This window comes from Phyllostomus hastatus, unplaced genomic scaffold (assembly GCF_019186645.2).
Source record: "Phyllostomus hastatus isolate PE091 unplaced genomic scaffold, TTU_PhHast_1.1 phas_scaffold_39, whole genome shotgun sequence".
In the NCBI taxonomy this organism is placed as follows: domain Eukaryota; kingdom Metazoa; phylum Chordata; class Mammalia; order Chiroptera; family Phyllostomidae; genus Phyllostomus; species Phyllostomus hastatus.
This window is the reverse complement of record NW_025334028.1, coordinates 33,694,104-33,708,400: the sequence shown is the minus strand read 5'-3', so window position 1 is coordinate 33,708,400 and position 14,297 is coordinate 33,694,104. Positions and strand designations below refer to the sequence as shown.

At 42.8% G+C, this 14,297-nt stretch overlaps 1 protein-coding gene across 5 annotated transcripts in view; it reads left to right on the top strand.

The window, feature by feature from the left end:
• Positions 1-11,604, top strand: part of LARP4B (La ribonucleoprotein 4B) — a 76,387-nt gene extending 64,783 nt beyond the window's left edge. For all 5 annotated transcript variants that reach the window (XM_045819965.1, XM_045819963.1, XM_045819968.1 and 2 more), the window contains 4 exons: positions 3,865-4,026; positions 6,737-6,861; positions 6,944-7,043; positions 8,176-11,604. In XM_045819965.1, the coding sequence (XP_045675921.1) occupies positions 3,865-4,026; positions 6,737-6,861; positions 6,944-7,043; positions 8,176-8,448 (660 nt within the window). In that variant the 3' untranslated portion in view covers positions 8,449-11,604. The remainder of the gene's footprint in view (positions 1-3,864; positions 4,027-6,736; positions 6,862-6,943; positions 7,044-8,175) is intronic.
• Positions 11,605-14,297: the final 2,693 nt, after the last annotated feature.

Sequence of the window (14,297 nt, the reverse complement as noted above, 5' to 3'; positions counted from 1 at the left end):
TCTCATAGCCATGTTTGTTTCATTTTGTTTCATATACCTGATTCATGTGTTAATACCTGGGAACCATTTAGAAACCCAGGCACATGACACAGTTATTACAGAGAGTATACCATTGTTGCACTGGGACATTCTGATGACTGCAGAAACCTAGAGTCATCAGACTTGTGACCACAATGGAGGCATAGGTAGATACACTTTGCCTCCTTACATAACCAAAAGAAGGAGAATGACAAATTTAAAAACAAAAAACAGAACTGCCAGAAAATTGAACTGTTTGGAAGTCTGACACCCAAGGAGTTAAAAAAGAAACGTTCATCCAGACTGATAGGAGGAGCAGAGATGGGCAGCTGGGGCAGAGAGGACTTGTGGCAAGGTGGCAGCTGGAGAACTGGGCAGTCCCACATTTGTATGCAGATAAACTGGGAGGAACAACTGGAGAGTGAGACAGACTGCATAACCCAGGGTTCCAGCACAGGGAAATAAAGCCTCAAACCTCTGACTGAAAAAACTGGGGGTTGCAGAAGTGGGAGAAACTCCTAGCTTCACAGGAGAGTCCATCGGAGAGACCCACAGGGTTCTAGAAGGTAAGGAGGCCCACTCACCCAGGAATTAGCACCAGAAGGGCCCAATTTGTTTGTGGGTAGCATGGGAAGTGACTGAAAGCCAGCGGAGAGCTGAGTAAGTGGCATTATCCCTCTTGGATCCCTCCCCCACACTCAGTACTACAACACAGTGACATGGGTTGCCCTGCCCTGGGAAATACCTAAGGCTCTGCCCCTTGCTACATAACAGGTCCACCAAGACCCCAAAAAAAAAAAAAAAAAAAGGCCCAAATGAAAGAATAGATCAAAGCTCCAGAAAAAATAAAACTAAGCAATGAAGAGATAGCCAGCCTATCAGATGCACAGTTCAAAACACTGGTAATCAGAATGCTCACAGAAATGGTTGAGTATGGTTGCAAAATAGAGGAAGAAGTAAAGGCTATGCAAAGTGAAATAAAGTAAAATGTATAAGAAACCAACAGTGACTGGAAGGAAACCAGGACTCAAATCAACAGTTTGGACCAGAAGGAAGAAATAAATCTTCAGCCAGAGCAGAGTGAAGAAACAAGAATTCAAAAAAATGAGGAGAGGCTTAGGAACCTCCAGGACAGTTTAAATGTTCAACATCCGAATCATAGGGGTGCCAGAGGAAAAGAGGAAGAGCAAGAAATTAAAAACTTATTGAAAATATAGTAAAGGAGACTTTCCCCAATCTGGCAAAGGAAATAGACTTCCAGGAAGTCCAGGAAGCTCAGAGAGTCCCAAAGAAGTTGGATCCAAGGAAGGATATACCAAGACACATCATAATTACATTACCCAAGATTAAAGATAAGGATAGAATCCTAAAAGTAGCAAGAGAAAAGGAGACAGCTACCTAAAAAGGAGTTCCCATAAGTGTCAGCTGATTTCTCAAAAGAAATCTTACAGGCAAGAAGGGGCTGGAAAGAAGTATTTAAAGTCATGAAAGGCAAGGACCTACATCCAAGATTACTCTACATAACAAAGCTATCATTTAGAATGGAAGGGCAGATAAAGTGCTTCCCAGATAAGGTCAAGTTAAAGGAATTCATCACCACTGAGCCCTTACTACATGAAATGTTAAAGGGACTTATTTAAGAAAAAGAAAAAGATCAAAACTATGAACAGTAAATTAACACCAAACTCACAACTATCAACAACTGAACCTAAAAAAAGAAAAACTAAACAAACAACTGGAACAGGAACAGAATCACAGAAATTGAGATCACATGGAGGATTATCAGTGGGGAGGGGGAGGGGGAATGGGGTTAAAGGTACAGGGAATAAGAAGCATATGTTGGTAGGTACAAAATAGATGGGGAGGTTAAGAATAGTATGGGAGACACAGAAGCCAAAGAACTTATATATGTGACCCATGGACATGAACTAAGGTGGGGGAATGATAGTGGGGGGGGTACAGGGTGGAGGGGAGTAAAGGGGAGAAAAAATGGGACAACTGTAATAGCATAAGCAATAAAATATATTTTAGGAAAAAATATTTTAAAACATACAAATAGGTAGTTGCAGAATACCCATGGTGATATAAAGTATAGTATAGGAAGTGGAGTAGCCAAAGAACTTATACTCATGTCCCATGGACATGAATAGTGGTGGGGGAGTGCATGAGGGAGTGTGTGTTGCTGGATGGAGGGGGGCTAAGGGGAAAATCAGGGTAACTGTTATAACTTAGCTTAAGCCATAAAATATAATTTAAAAAAGGGGAAAGAAATAAAGAAACCTAGAGACATCAAAGCTTGTGAGCATTGGCCCAACCAAGCCCATAGAACCAGGGTAGCATTCATACCTCACCTAAAGCCCATCAGATTCTTAAAAATGTTAAACACTGCCTTCAAGATCAAACTTCATCTGTAAGCACTGTCATTTTGTAACTCCTGTGTCTGGGCGCTTGTTACTTGCCTATTTTGTCCCTAAAAGTCGAGAGTAATTTTTTGTGAAGTCTTTCTCCTTAGAATTGCTTGTCTTGTGAAAATATGCAGATGTCTAATATAAAAGCTGAAAATTGCTTTGAGTTCATGATATCTGTATATAACCTCTAGGTTTGCTGAGTTAGAGAGACTACCATGGCTGCAATTAGTAAGTGGAAGCTTTGTTCTGAAGGCTTGTGGCTGGGCAGAGTGAGGCTTGACTTAGCACCTACCCCGTAAGGAAGGAAGAGAGGCTGACAGGCTGACCAGAGAGATGTGGAATTGCTGCCATCTTGGGTCCATGTCATCCTTCCCCTGCTGTCTCTTGAGTTCCAACAAATTTTCTCTAGATTCTACTTCTGGAGTGAATGATCTTCGTGTTGGTATAAGTTTCTGGGAAGAATTAGCCCTTCCTAGTTAAATGAGCCCCATGAGAGCATTGTGTCCACTCAACGTGGCCAACATTTAGCAAAATTACAGCCTAAATAGAAACTCATCTCCCTTTCTGTTCCTTGTATGCTTCAGTCAAGGAACTGAACACCTACAAAATGATACCTAGCATATTAAAACAGATGGATTATAGTTTTTCAGTAAAACTATATCACTGGCTTTCTCCTGAGATCTTGGGTTTATGATATATACTTGGATATTGTTCTGCTGAATTTACTTTCTTAAAGTCAGGAGTATGGTAATATCTAATACCACGCTTTTTACACAGTGATTTAAAAATATACAGTGTTTCCATAAGTTAGTTTTCAGATAACAGAAGCTCCCCCCTTTTTTTGTTAAATTATGTTTTCCCTCTCCTTGGTAGGTAGTCTGTAAAATTTCTTCCATATGTTGTAGAGAGTTGAAAGAGTGGCCTTTTGTTTTGTTTTCTTTTACTATCTCCTATATGACTTGGATTACACACTATTTTATAATAACATAAAACTTATCTGGAGATGAATAGGTTAATATCTAGACCTAGGCTACTCTGATTTTTGACAGTAGGGTCCAGTTGTTCTACAGTGTTGTCTTTGTTCATAGCTATCACTTTGCTGCCTATCCGTGTCCTGCCCAGTCTGTGTCAGCTGACTGTGCCAGGAACCAGAGGGTCTTGGTCACAGGGAAGCAGCCCCGCACAGCATGTGCAATCAAGCCCAGTAGCAGCCTTGAGGGTTCAGCTTTACAGCTCTGCTCTCAGAGGGGAAGTTGCCTACTAAGTGACCTTTGATTAAGTGACAAAGTGTTGTTATGGTCAGATTATCTTTTTGTTTTTTCAGACAGATACAGAAATCAGAAGATTAGAGAAAGGATTATTGCCTTACTCTTTTGCTGTGTTTCTTAGCACTGTACCATCTACACTTGTGCAACTTTGTGGTGCTGTTCTCTTTCAGAGGAGTCAGACTCAATCTCCAACACCACCAAAACCTCCGTCCCCGAGCTTCGAATTGGGGCTGTCTAACTTCCCTCCACTTCCTGGAGCGGCAGGCCACTTGAAGACTGAGGACTTGTTTGAAAACAGGCTGTCTAGCTTGTTATTAGGATCAAAAGAAAGGGTAAGATACATGTCACAAGCCTAGTGGTTGCTAACAGTTACTGTGCACTGATTTCCTGCCAGGCACTTGGCTGAGCTCATTTTCATGTAGATTCAGAGAGTAAATGATTGACAGAGGCCACACATTTTCAGTGATAGGGTTGAAGTTGAATCCAGGACTGAAGCCTTTTAGTTCCCAATCTGCTAAGGTCAAGGGAGAAACCTGTGCCCCAGTGTACAGTACAGATGCTTTCGCTCATCCAGAAACTCGGGTTACATTTTTATTGTTGATATTCAGGACCTGCCTTTATTTTACAAGTCAGAAGAATAAAACAGAAAAATCTGAATTATACCAGAAGTAATATAACTTTTAGTGAACTACGTGGATAAGAAGTCCAGAAAAACTTTAATTCTAGTGGCTTTTGGTGAGCTCTGCAGGCTCTAGACTAGCTGCTGTCATTCCTCTGTGTGATTATAATACCAGCGATCAGATTAAGCTACTGAAGTCACAGGAGATTCATTTCCAACACTCCTTCTGGGCCTGCTATTATCAAGGTACAGAGAGAATTGTGCTGCTACCAGGTGTAATCCCCCTGTGTCTGTTCCTTCCTTCCTTCCTTCCTTCCTTCCTCCCTCCCTTCCTCCCTTCCTTATTCCTCCCTTCCTTCTGAGAGGTTTTATTTATTTATTAAGATTTTACTTATTTATTAATTTTTACACACAGAGAGGAAGGGAGGGAGAAAGAAAGGGAGAGAAACATCACTGTGTGGTTACCTCTTGTGCATCCCCTACTGGGGAACTGGCCCACAATCCAGGCATGTGCCCTGACTGGGAATCGAACCAGCAACCCTTCCGTTTGTAGGCTAGCGCTCAATCCACTGAGCCATACCCGCCAGGGCAAGATTTTATTTATTTTTAGAGAAAGATGAAGAGAGGGAGAGAAACTTATTGATGTGAGAGAAGCATGGATCAGTTGTCTCTTGCATGCCCCAACCAGGGACCTGGTCCACAACCTAGGCATGTGCCCTGGTCTTTCAGTTCACAGGATGACCCAACTCCATGAGCCACACCAGTCAGGGCCCCCTCCCTCCCACCATGTCTTTTTCTAAAGGAAATCCACTTCCTACCACCCCCAAATGTCAGGAATCAGAACCCCTTGGCTTTTGGGTGTGGAAAGGCTACATCCAGGTTATCAAGAAGGCCACCATGAAGCCACTCAGTCACCAAGCCAGGGCTTACATGGGATTTATAATCGGTTTTCAGTCCTTTTCCTGCTGGTATGTGGTTACTGTTCCTGTTTTTAACCTTCAAGGTTATAATAACAATCATATATTAGATTTGGGATGTCTTCTGCATTATTCTAAACTCTTAAACAGTAATTTCTAAGTTATAAGTGTCTCATAGAGCAAAGTACATTTTAAAAATCATGAATTCTAGTTTACAGACTGACTTTACTCTCCCCCCAGTGGTGGGCAGAGCAAGCTGGCCTTCACCCACTTCAAAAATACCAATACTGTGTCTTACATTTTGAGTTATGTAAAATTTCTTTGGAAGAAACAATTGCTACTTTTAAAAAGTCAAAGCCTGAATCCATGGCCAGGTGAGAGCCTGCATCCCTGCTTCTTGGGGTTGCACTACAGTAGCTTTTTCTGTCTCCGTGACACTCAAGTTTCGGAGCTGGTGGGGAGGCTTTAGGGATTTAAGGTGCTGGTCACGTCCTAAGTCCTCACATTCCAGCGTGTCAGGATTGAACAGATCCTGGGTAACTGAGCTGTTACAGAATGGAGGCTTTTTCCCTTCCCACATTCCCACCAACCTTGAGCATGAAGCTGTAAAAGATGATGATTCTTAGGGAGGCTGCATGTCTCTGGTCACCCCTGCTGGGACCAGAGGGGTGTAGATGGTGCCATTCCATTTGTCTCCCTCAGCACTTCTCTATTCAGTTTACTTCTGAACCTTTTGTCTTCTTTGAAAAGTTAAATATTAAGAAAATGTTGTCTTTTGACAATCTCACTTTCAATTACTTATTTGCTCCCCTCCTATCTTGTTAATTGTACATCGTGAAGAAGATCCGTGCGTGTATGAGCTGTCACTGCACGAGGCAGGGAAGGGTGGTCAGTAGCTGGAGTAAGAACATCGATGTCTGGTCTTTCACTCATGATCGTGAATGATTGACTTAAAAGTTTTGAGTTCCATTTCTTCCCGTGTTAAATTGGGAGAGTTAGCACATCATTCCCCCTGAGGCTGTTCTTGAATTCAGGTGGGGACAGCTGTCAGCACCTGCCACTCACCTAAGGACACTCCAAATTACATTGGTGTGGAGGTGTTGGCATTTTTGGGTTTTGTTGATTTTACTTAATTGTACTAGGAATTCCACATTTAACAGATATCTGTATTTGATATATGCCAGGCTGTGCTAGGCTATAGGATTGTTGGAGATGAATAGGTATTTTTGATATTTGTTTATTTAGGAAAACAAACTTGCAGATAATATGGCAGAAACACAGAAGAGGGCCCCAACACTATGAATGAGTTGTTAGGAGGACAGGCTTGAACTATGTTTCATTTTCTGATTCTGCGCACTCTGCGTGACAGGACCTAGCTGGTGCCCCGTAGGAGGGTGGGCAGCCATGTGAGTCAGGCTGGTACCTCTGTTGGTGTGTTGTAGATTATTAGAGATATGACCCATGCTTCTCTGCCTGACTGTAAACTCTGACTTCGACGGTTTTCAGAGTCACAGCACGGATGCAGGCACGAGCACTCTTCCCACAGTGACCCCCAGAGAGCCCCCAGGTCCAGCCCCCTGCACCCTGTCCATGGCCCACGAGCGCACCCCTTCCCCTGCTCACCTGCCCGAGTAAGTACCATCTTTCTGCCTCCTCCTGATCCACTGGGAATGTTGTCATGTGGGACTCACCTGTTGGGTGGCCTTTTCACAGGGACCCCAAAGTGGCGGAGAAGCCGAGGGAAGCCCTGAGTGCAGACAGACTTACTTCCACTACCGCCAGTAAATCGGTGCAGGTGAACGGCACCACCACGGTAAGTGCCAGGGGCACATGGTGGGAGAAAAACGGCTCCTTCTCCTCAGATCAGCTCATTGTCAGTGCAGTCTGATTTGATGGGCTTTTATTGCTGAGTGGTGTGTGCTTCCTGTGCAGGATACCTTGGATATATGCTAACAATTTCAGCCAACTGTTTATTTCTTGTCACCACTGCCATAGACTCTATTTCAGTGTCAGCTGAATGAAGTAGTCCTTTTGAGTAATCAATCACAAGAGTCTAGCTCCTGTTTCCCATAGGATACATGCTCATCTGAGCATGGCTGTTCCTTGCCAGCACTGTGACCACAGTCTACTGGCTCAGTAGACGGTGGGGGACAATGTGCCCTCTGTACCCCTCATTCCCTTCCCTCAAGGGGGGACCCTGCCTTTTCTGTTCTGATTTGTGTTGTCCTCAGTTTGATCTTGGGTGAGCTTGTGCCATTCAAATCAAGGAGTTAAACCCTTACTGTCCACTAGATTGACTCTTTAAAGAAAACAATTTTTTAGGTTAAAATTATTTTTTAAGCTAACAAATGATTTATAAAGGTCAAATAGTTTTAACTGTTCTCATTATCACTTAGCCTTAATGTTCCCACTTACCTGAAAACCCTGCTAACTTTTTTTAAGGTTGTTTTAACTGTGTTTCTTTCCTGAACCCATACCACAGCCCTCTGTAGTTAGAGACAAGTACACAATTTTTAAAGACGATTTTGAAGTTCATTTGTAAGCTGGGTTACACTGTGCTGCATGGCGGTATGTTTGGAGGAAGCAAGGGCAGAGAAAGCTGGTGCCTGTCTTCTTGGGGCACCTGGTTTTCTTAGGCCTCTTTTTGGGCCTCATGTGGCTCAAGAATGCTTCAAGTTGCAACGGTTTCATTCAACACTTATGCACCAATAACTTTCCTAGTTTTACCCATTTTTACAAGATATTTCTAGAGTTTCTTAGAGGAAAAGTTGCACCACAGGGGAAACTGCATTGTGGAAATGTATGGAGTCTTTAAAAATATACTTTTGAATGTGGAAATTTAGTTACAGTTAAAAAGTTCTTTACCTTAAGAGGACAGTATTTTCATCTGTTGCCCTGCAGACATCATGTTGTGCGTGTAATCCCAGAGTTGTGTCTTTTCCCAGGAACTGCGAAAACCCAGCTACGCCGAGATTTGCCAGAGGACGAGTAGAGAGCCTTCGTCCTCCCCATTGCCACCCGCAAAAGAACAAAAGCCAAACACTGTTGGTTGTGGGAAAGAAGAAAAGAAGCTCACAGAGAAAGAGCCCTCTGCCCCCAAGTCCAACCCAGGACCACCCAGGGACCAGAGGAGGCCGCCGGGCCGCAGGCCCTCACCTCCTGCTACAGGAAAGCGTCCACACAGAGAACAGAGCACCCCTCCCAGGTCCCCTCAGTGAGCGCCGGGGTCAGGGAGGGCTGTGAGGAGCTGAGGTCGCCACAACTAAGCACTGTCGCACTCGGTACCAAGAATGAGCCACTGGTTATGAGCTTGCAGTGTAGACAAGGCCCGTGAGATGCCTGCAAGTTATTTTTCTTCTATGAGTCGGATTTTCCCCCTCTTGAAAAAAATCTATTTTTCAGGATTTAATTAATATAAACCTTATTTTAGGTTGGTGCTTAACTGGAGGTGATGCATAAGTCTGATTTTTTTCAGGATAGAAAATGCATTTATCCTAACAAATTGATATTTTTTATTAAGCCTCCATGTGGCTATGAATGCAAGCTATAAATAGTGAGTTTTTCTAAATTAAGTGGAACTGTGCTACTTCATTTTTTAAAATAACTGGTTAGCAAGTGCATATCGCTAAGGATATCAGACTGACGGGCAAAGCTGAAGACAGTGGTTGGGGGCACAAGGCGATGCTGTGGGTGTAGCCTGAAGGAGAGATGGGTTAGATGGTGCCACACACTGGCCAGGGCCAAGTACTCATTTAGATCCTAGATTTTTGTAAAAAGTACAGTCCGTTTTTGATCTACTGGGCAAATGAACCTGCAAAGAGCCCCCAAGAGCCTAAAACCTTGAGTTTTGATGCACTGCGAAGCGAGTAACCAGCTCCTCACTCCAGTCTCAGTGGCTATTATGTAAGATAAATTCAAAGCACATTGTGAATAGAACTTAAATGAAAACATAAACTTTGTTGCCCACTGACATGTTACCATGACATTGTACCCTGGTGTTGTTTTGTTCCCATGAGCTGGTGGGAGGCCAAGTCTCCCTCACGTTAGTTGGCTTCTGTGGGCACCTCCTTGTACCTCCCAATGGCACATGGACTGAACGTTACTTAATCGTGGGAGAATGTGTTTGCGGTGCCCTGTGGTGATGGAGGAAGAGAATTCTCGCTCTCTTTACCTCCAAGATGAGGGTCTCACTAATTCCCTTCCGAAAGTGCTGCACTCTGAACCCGCATGCACTAAAGCTAGCAGTTTATAATAAAGTTAAATATAAATTATTTTCTTTTAAAATGCCTAAATTTTTTCTTTAAGTATTCTAAGCAGCAGACATTAAAATAAGAGTATTTCCTGCTAAATGTAACCATACAGGTTTATTCCACAAAATGTTATTTAACAAGACTGAGGGTTTTTTTAAAAAAAATTATTTCCATCCAATATTTAAAGACTTGAATTTTATTTAAACTTGAAAATGACTTTGCCTTAACTTTTGTATAAGACAGCGTAGAGTTCCTGGAGACCGGCCCCTGGGTTGGCGTGAGTGGATTGCAGTTACTCAGTGATGTGGGATCTACTGGCGCTAGTTTTCCTGAGTAAGCGTACTGGAGTACGAGAACTAGCCGTCGTGTTTGTAATATACCTTGGAGATCTTACACAGTTGATCTTTTTTCAGATTGTTTAAAAATCCTGTAAATGCAAATAGTCGATACTGTATTAAATATGTGCACTTGGGAGTGTGTGCTTTGCTTGTACAGTTGTAAATAATCAGAACATATTAAAAGGGTACCCTTAAGAGAAAAATCTGATAAAAATTATTGATATATTATAAATGTTGCTATTGAGCTGGATGTAGATAAACTAAATGTTGTGGTTTGAATATTATTTTAATTTGTTGAAGTTTTTTCCCCTCTTAAACTGATGTGTTGAGCTGATTCTGCCTCTTTGCTACTGCAAAGGGAAGTGGACAGTCTTGAAAGCCTTTGGATGTGTCCATGCTCTTCCTAAAAGTATGTAAATATGTGCTAATCATAGCTGGTGTGAAAGGGTTTTTGAAGTGTAATGTAGAAAGCAGAAACTGGCAGTATCTTCAAGGGAAGTGAAAAAGAATCTACTGAAAATCACAAACAGCCCAGCATAATTTACCTTGCCAGAGGAAGGTGCCCTCCTCAGAGCAGCCAGCATCATTTACACACCAAGAAGTACACCATAGTGCTAATATTTTGCAAATGCCTGTAAAAGGAACATGGGAATTATTTCTTTGTGGTTGTCAGATAGCCAATGAAAAAAAATCAGAAATAAGTGCCCAACTAATGAGTCCTGTAGAGAGTTGAAAAGGCAAGCTCCAAACCTGGGAATTCCTAAGTGTTGTGGTCATTGCTGGAAGAGGTAGTCATGGTTGTCCTCAAACCCCATAACAAAAAGCCTTTTTTTCTCTGAGGTGGTGCCTGCTGGAGCCTGCTGGAGCTCTCCCCTGTAGCCGGTGAGTGCGGAGTTCAGCAGCTGCCTCCGGGATGGAGGTGGTCACTGTGACCGCAGCAGGCCAGGCAGCGGGTGTGGTGAGGCGTGCGCTGCAGCCACTGCTCCTGTAGCCACCGTGCATGGCATCCAGAGTTGAAACATTGCTGTGATGAATTTTTATAGCATCTTTTTTAATTAAGCAAAGGTGATATGCCAAATAGCTGTATAATGTCCCAAAAACCGCCTTTCTGATACTACTCTTGAGATTTCCACTCACAGAAAAGAATGGGAGTTGGCACAACTGGAAGCTGTGATGCAGATGACAGCTATCACATACAGCTAGTAGTATATAGCTTTTGTACATTTTTAAAAATGTAACTCTTTGTTTTTCCCCAGCAGTATTTTGAGGTATAGAATCAGAGATACAGCAATCACAAATGACATTTTAACTTGTACAATTGTGTGATGATACTTTGGAAATAAAAGAATCCTGCCCCATTTCTCCAGACATGAATTTCAAGTATTGTAGTTGCTTCTTAAAGAGTTAGTGTCACGATGTTTCGTATCAGGCCCTCCTGTAGTCTCACCACCGGCTGTCCCTAGCTGTAGTCAGGAGTGCAGCAGGTTCCATTTCTCCCGATGTCAGTAGGTGAGGAGGGTGTGAGCTGTCGGTAGGGGTTACACAGAAAGCAGCAGACAATCGAAGACTGAAGGAGAGCCAACAGCTGCCAGTTCACAAAACAGGAGTGTAATGTGGAAGCTTTCTTGAGGGTTTTTGTTTTTGTTCTATTCTTTTCATTAAGACTGGAATCAAGCTTATGTGTAACTATTGGTAATTTAAGTTTCCTTTTGTGTCATTCAGTGTAAAACTGTCTAATTTGGAAAAATTGTAGGTTATGAAAAATAAAGATTTAGGCACTGTTCAATTTTTCTTTTGATTTTTTAAAAATTAAAATATTCTTTAAGAATGTACCTTTTTAAAAATAATTTTTTGTGTATTCCCGTCAGTGTACATGAGAATGAAATACGCATTTCCTCCAACTTGTGTTTGGATTATTAAAGACTTCTTAGCACATGTGTGAATTATCTGTAGCATGAGGGTTCTCTCCAGTTGGCTTAATGTTTTAAGATATTCAGACCAACCATTAAAATCAAGTATTCATAAGGAAACTGTTCATTAAACCCAAGATTTACCACAAAAGTAAATAGCCCTGTGTCAGGATCTTTTGTTTCTTGTGTGAAAGGGCCATGTCTCTTGAGATGTCTCCATAAAGTCCCTCAAGGCTGCTGTTAGGGTCATGTGGTCTTCAGACCGTAAGAGAGCCTCAAAAACAAAGTAATCTACCTTTATACAGTGGCGATGCCAACACTAGCAAAAGGCTGAAGGTGTATGGAACTTCTTAGTATAATATATTAATTTAGTAGGCCCAATTAGATGTTAACAATTTTCTTTGATGAATTACCTGTTCATATCCTTTTTTATTTTTCTGTTAGGCTATCTTTTTTCTTATTGACTGGTATTCTTTATCAGTTCTGGCTATTAATTATGTGTTATATGTGTTACAAATATTTTCTCAATCTTGACCAGTTGTCTTAACTTATTTTCCATTACCATTTAGTCCCCTTATACTCTCTTAGAATCACCACACTATTGCCCATGCCCATGAGTCTTTTCTCCTTTGTGCTCAATCCCTCCACCCCCTCAGTTGTCTTAACTTTATTCAGAGTATTTCCTATCTTAAAGTTTTTAATTATCATGTAAAATTTATCAGTCTTCTCCTCTGGGTTCAAGCATCTTGGTCTTGTTTATGAAGTCTTTCCCTACTCCAGAGTCACAATCTATGTGTGTGTATTTTCAGTCCATCTGGAGTTCATTCATCTGTATGTGTGTGTCTAGGGTCTGAGGTGAAAACTTCACTTCTGCATCTTTACTTGTGATGCAACTTTACTTCTGCATCACATGGAAAGTTTTTTCTGTACCACTAATTAGTTTCTTACCTCCTCGCTGCTGTGTAATGCTTCTCTTGTTACAGAGTTCCCACATATGCATGCATCTTTATTTGGCTTTCATTCTCCACCGTCTATGGTTGTTTCCTGGCTGACACCACAGAATGCCATTCACCCGTCGTTCTGTGTTTCTAAGAATTTCCTTTGTAAAACTCAGCACAATGATAACTAAATGTGCTCCATGAAGGCGGGAATTAAGTCCACCTGGATCACCATTATATGCCCTGTTCTTTGTACACTGTGATGTAGTAGATGCTCAATAAATATTTGTCAAATTAATGAAATATTTATTGAGTATGTATTCTCTGTGGGCAGCACTGGCCTGGGAAATTTGGGGAGAAATAGAGTAATGTCTTAACTGGTATTTCTGCATAACTGCCCAAAACTCAGTGGCCTAAAATGACAGTCATATATGGGGATTAGGCCACTGTAGGCTCAGCTGGACTGCACTTGCTCATGAATGTGTGTATCGGTTGGTCTGGGCCTTTTTGGGTTGTGGGGGTCGGGGTCACACCCAGCTCGTCTCACCTTGTACATCTCATTGGGCCAGCAGGCAGGTGTGTCTTATCTGTATCTGCACCTTCTTACTGGGCAGTCTCCTGCAGGTCCATTACTTCATCAAAATGCAGGTGATTCCACAGCACCTGAAATCCAAGCCCATCTGGGGCTTGGCACCAACAAATTGTGTCGCTGAGTGAATAGCAAGCTCAAGATGTCTCCAAAGGACCTGTGCCCTTTCCATCTCTGTCCTGCCACCGCAGTGTTGCCTTTGTCCCCAGGAAGCAGGATGTTGCCCGAGCCATGTTACTATCCAGGGGAGGAAAGGGAGTTTCTGTGTGGCATTTAGGAATTATGTCACACTTGCAGTAAATTTCACATTTCAGTCAGAGTGGGGAACCTATGTCTGTTGAACCAGTGAGGCTTTCAGACCATTTAGGTCTGCGGTAGGGCCAGGGTGGGCAGGGCCCGAGACCGGCCGGGACCCACTGTGGCTGCTGGGGATGTCCCCACCCAGGCATTCCCTCAGGCTCCCAGCTTGTATATCTGACTGCCCACCTGACATGGCTGCCTGAATTTAGTCAACATCTCAGACTTACAGCTCAACCATCCCTGATTCCTCGTTTCTTCCTCTCCATATCTAATACATCAATGTTCCTGTCACCTCTACTTCATAAGAGCCTCCCATCACCCTACTGAGCCACGGTCACCTTTTATAAGCCTCCTAACTGGCTTCTTCCAGTCACCCAACACTCCAGGCCCCATCACGCCAATAGGAGGGACCCTCAAGTTGTTCCCTGGCTTAAACACTGCGATTGTTCCCAAGATGTAAACTGAAGTTCAAACACAGCATAGCCAGCCGGTCACTCACCCGTGAGCTGCCCAGTGTTGCGTTGCCACTGGTTGGCCCTTGATCCATGCCCTCTGCCTCCATCTGCTCACCACACCCAGCCAGGTGCCCCGCCTCGGTGATTCCTCAGCTTGGGGCCCTTCTTCCTCTTGTTTGACAGCTCTTCCTGTCACTCGAGTTCGAGTTCACATGTTGGCCCTTCACAGAGCCTGTCCCTGAGCCCATCCTAAGTCACCTCTATCTCATTCCCATCTTAGTTTATCT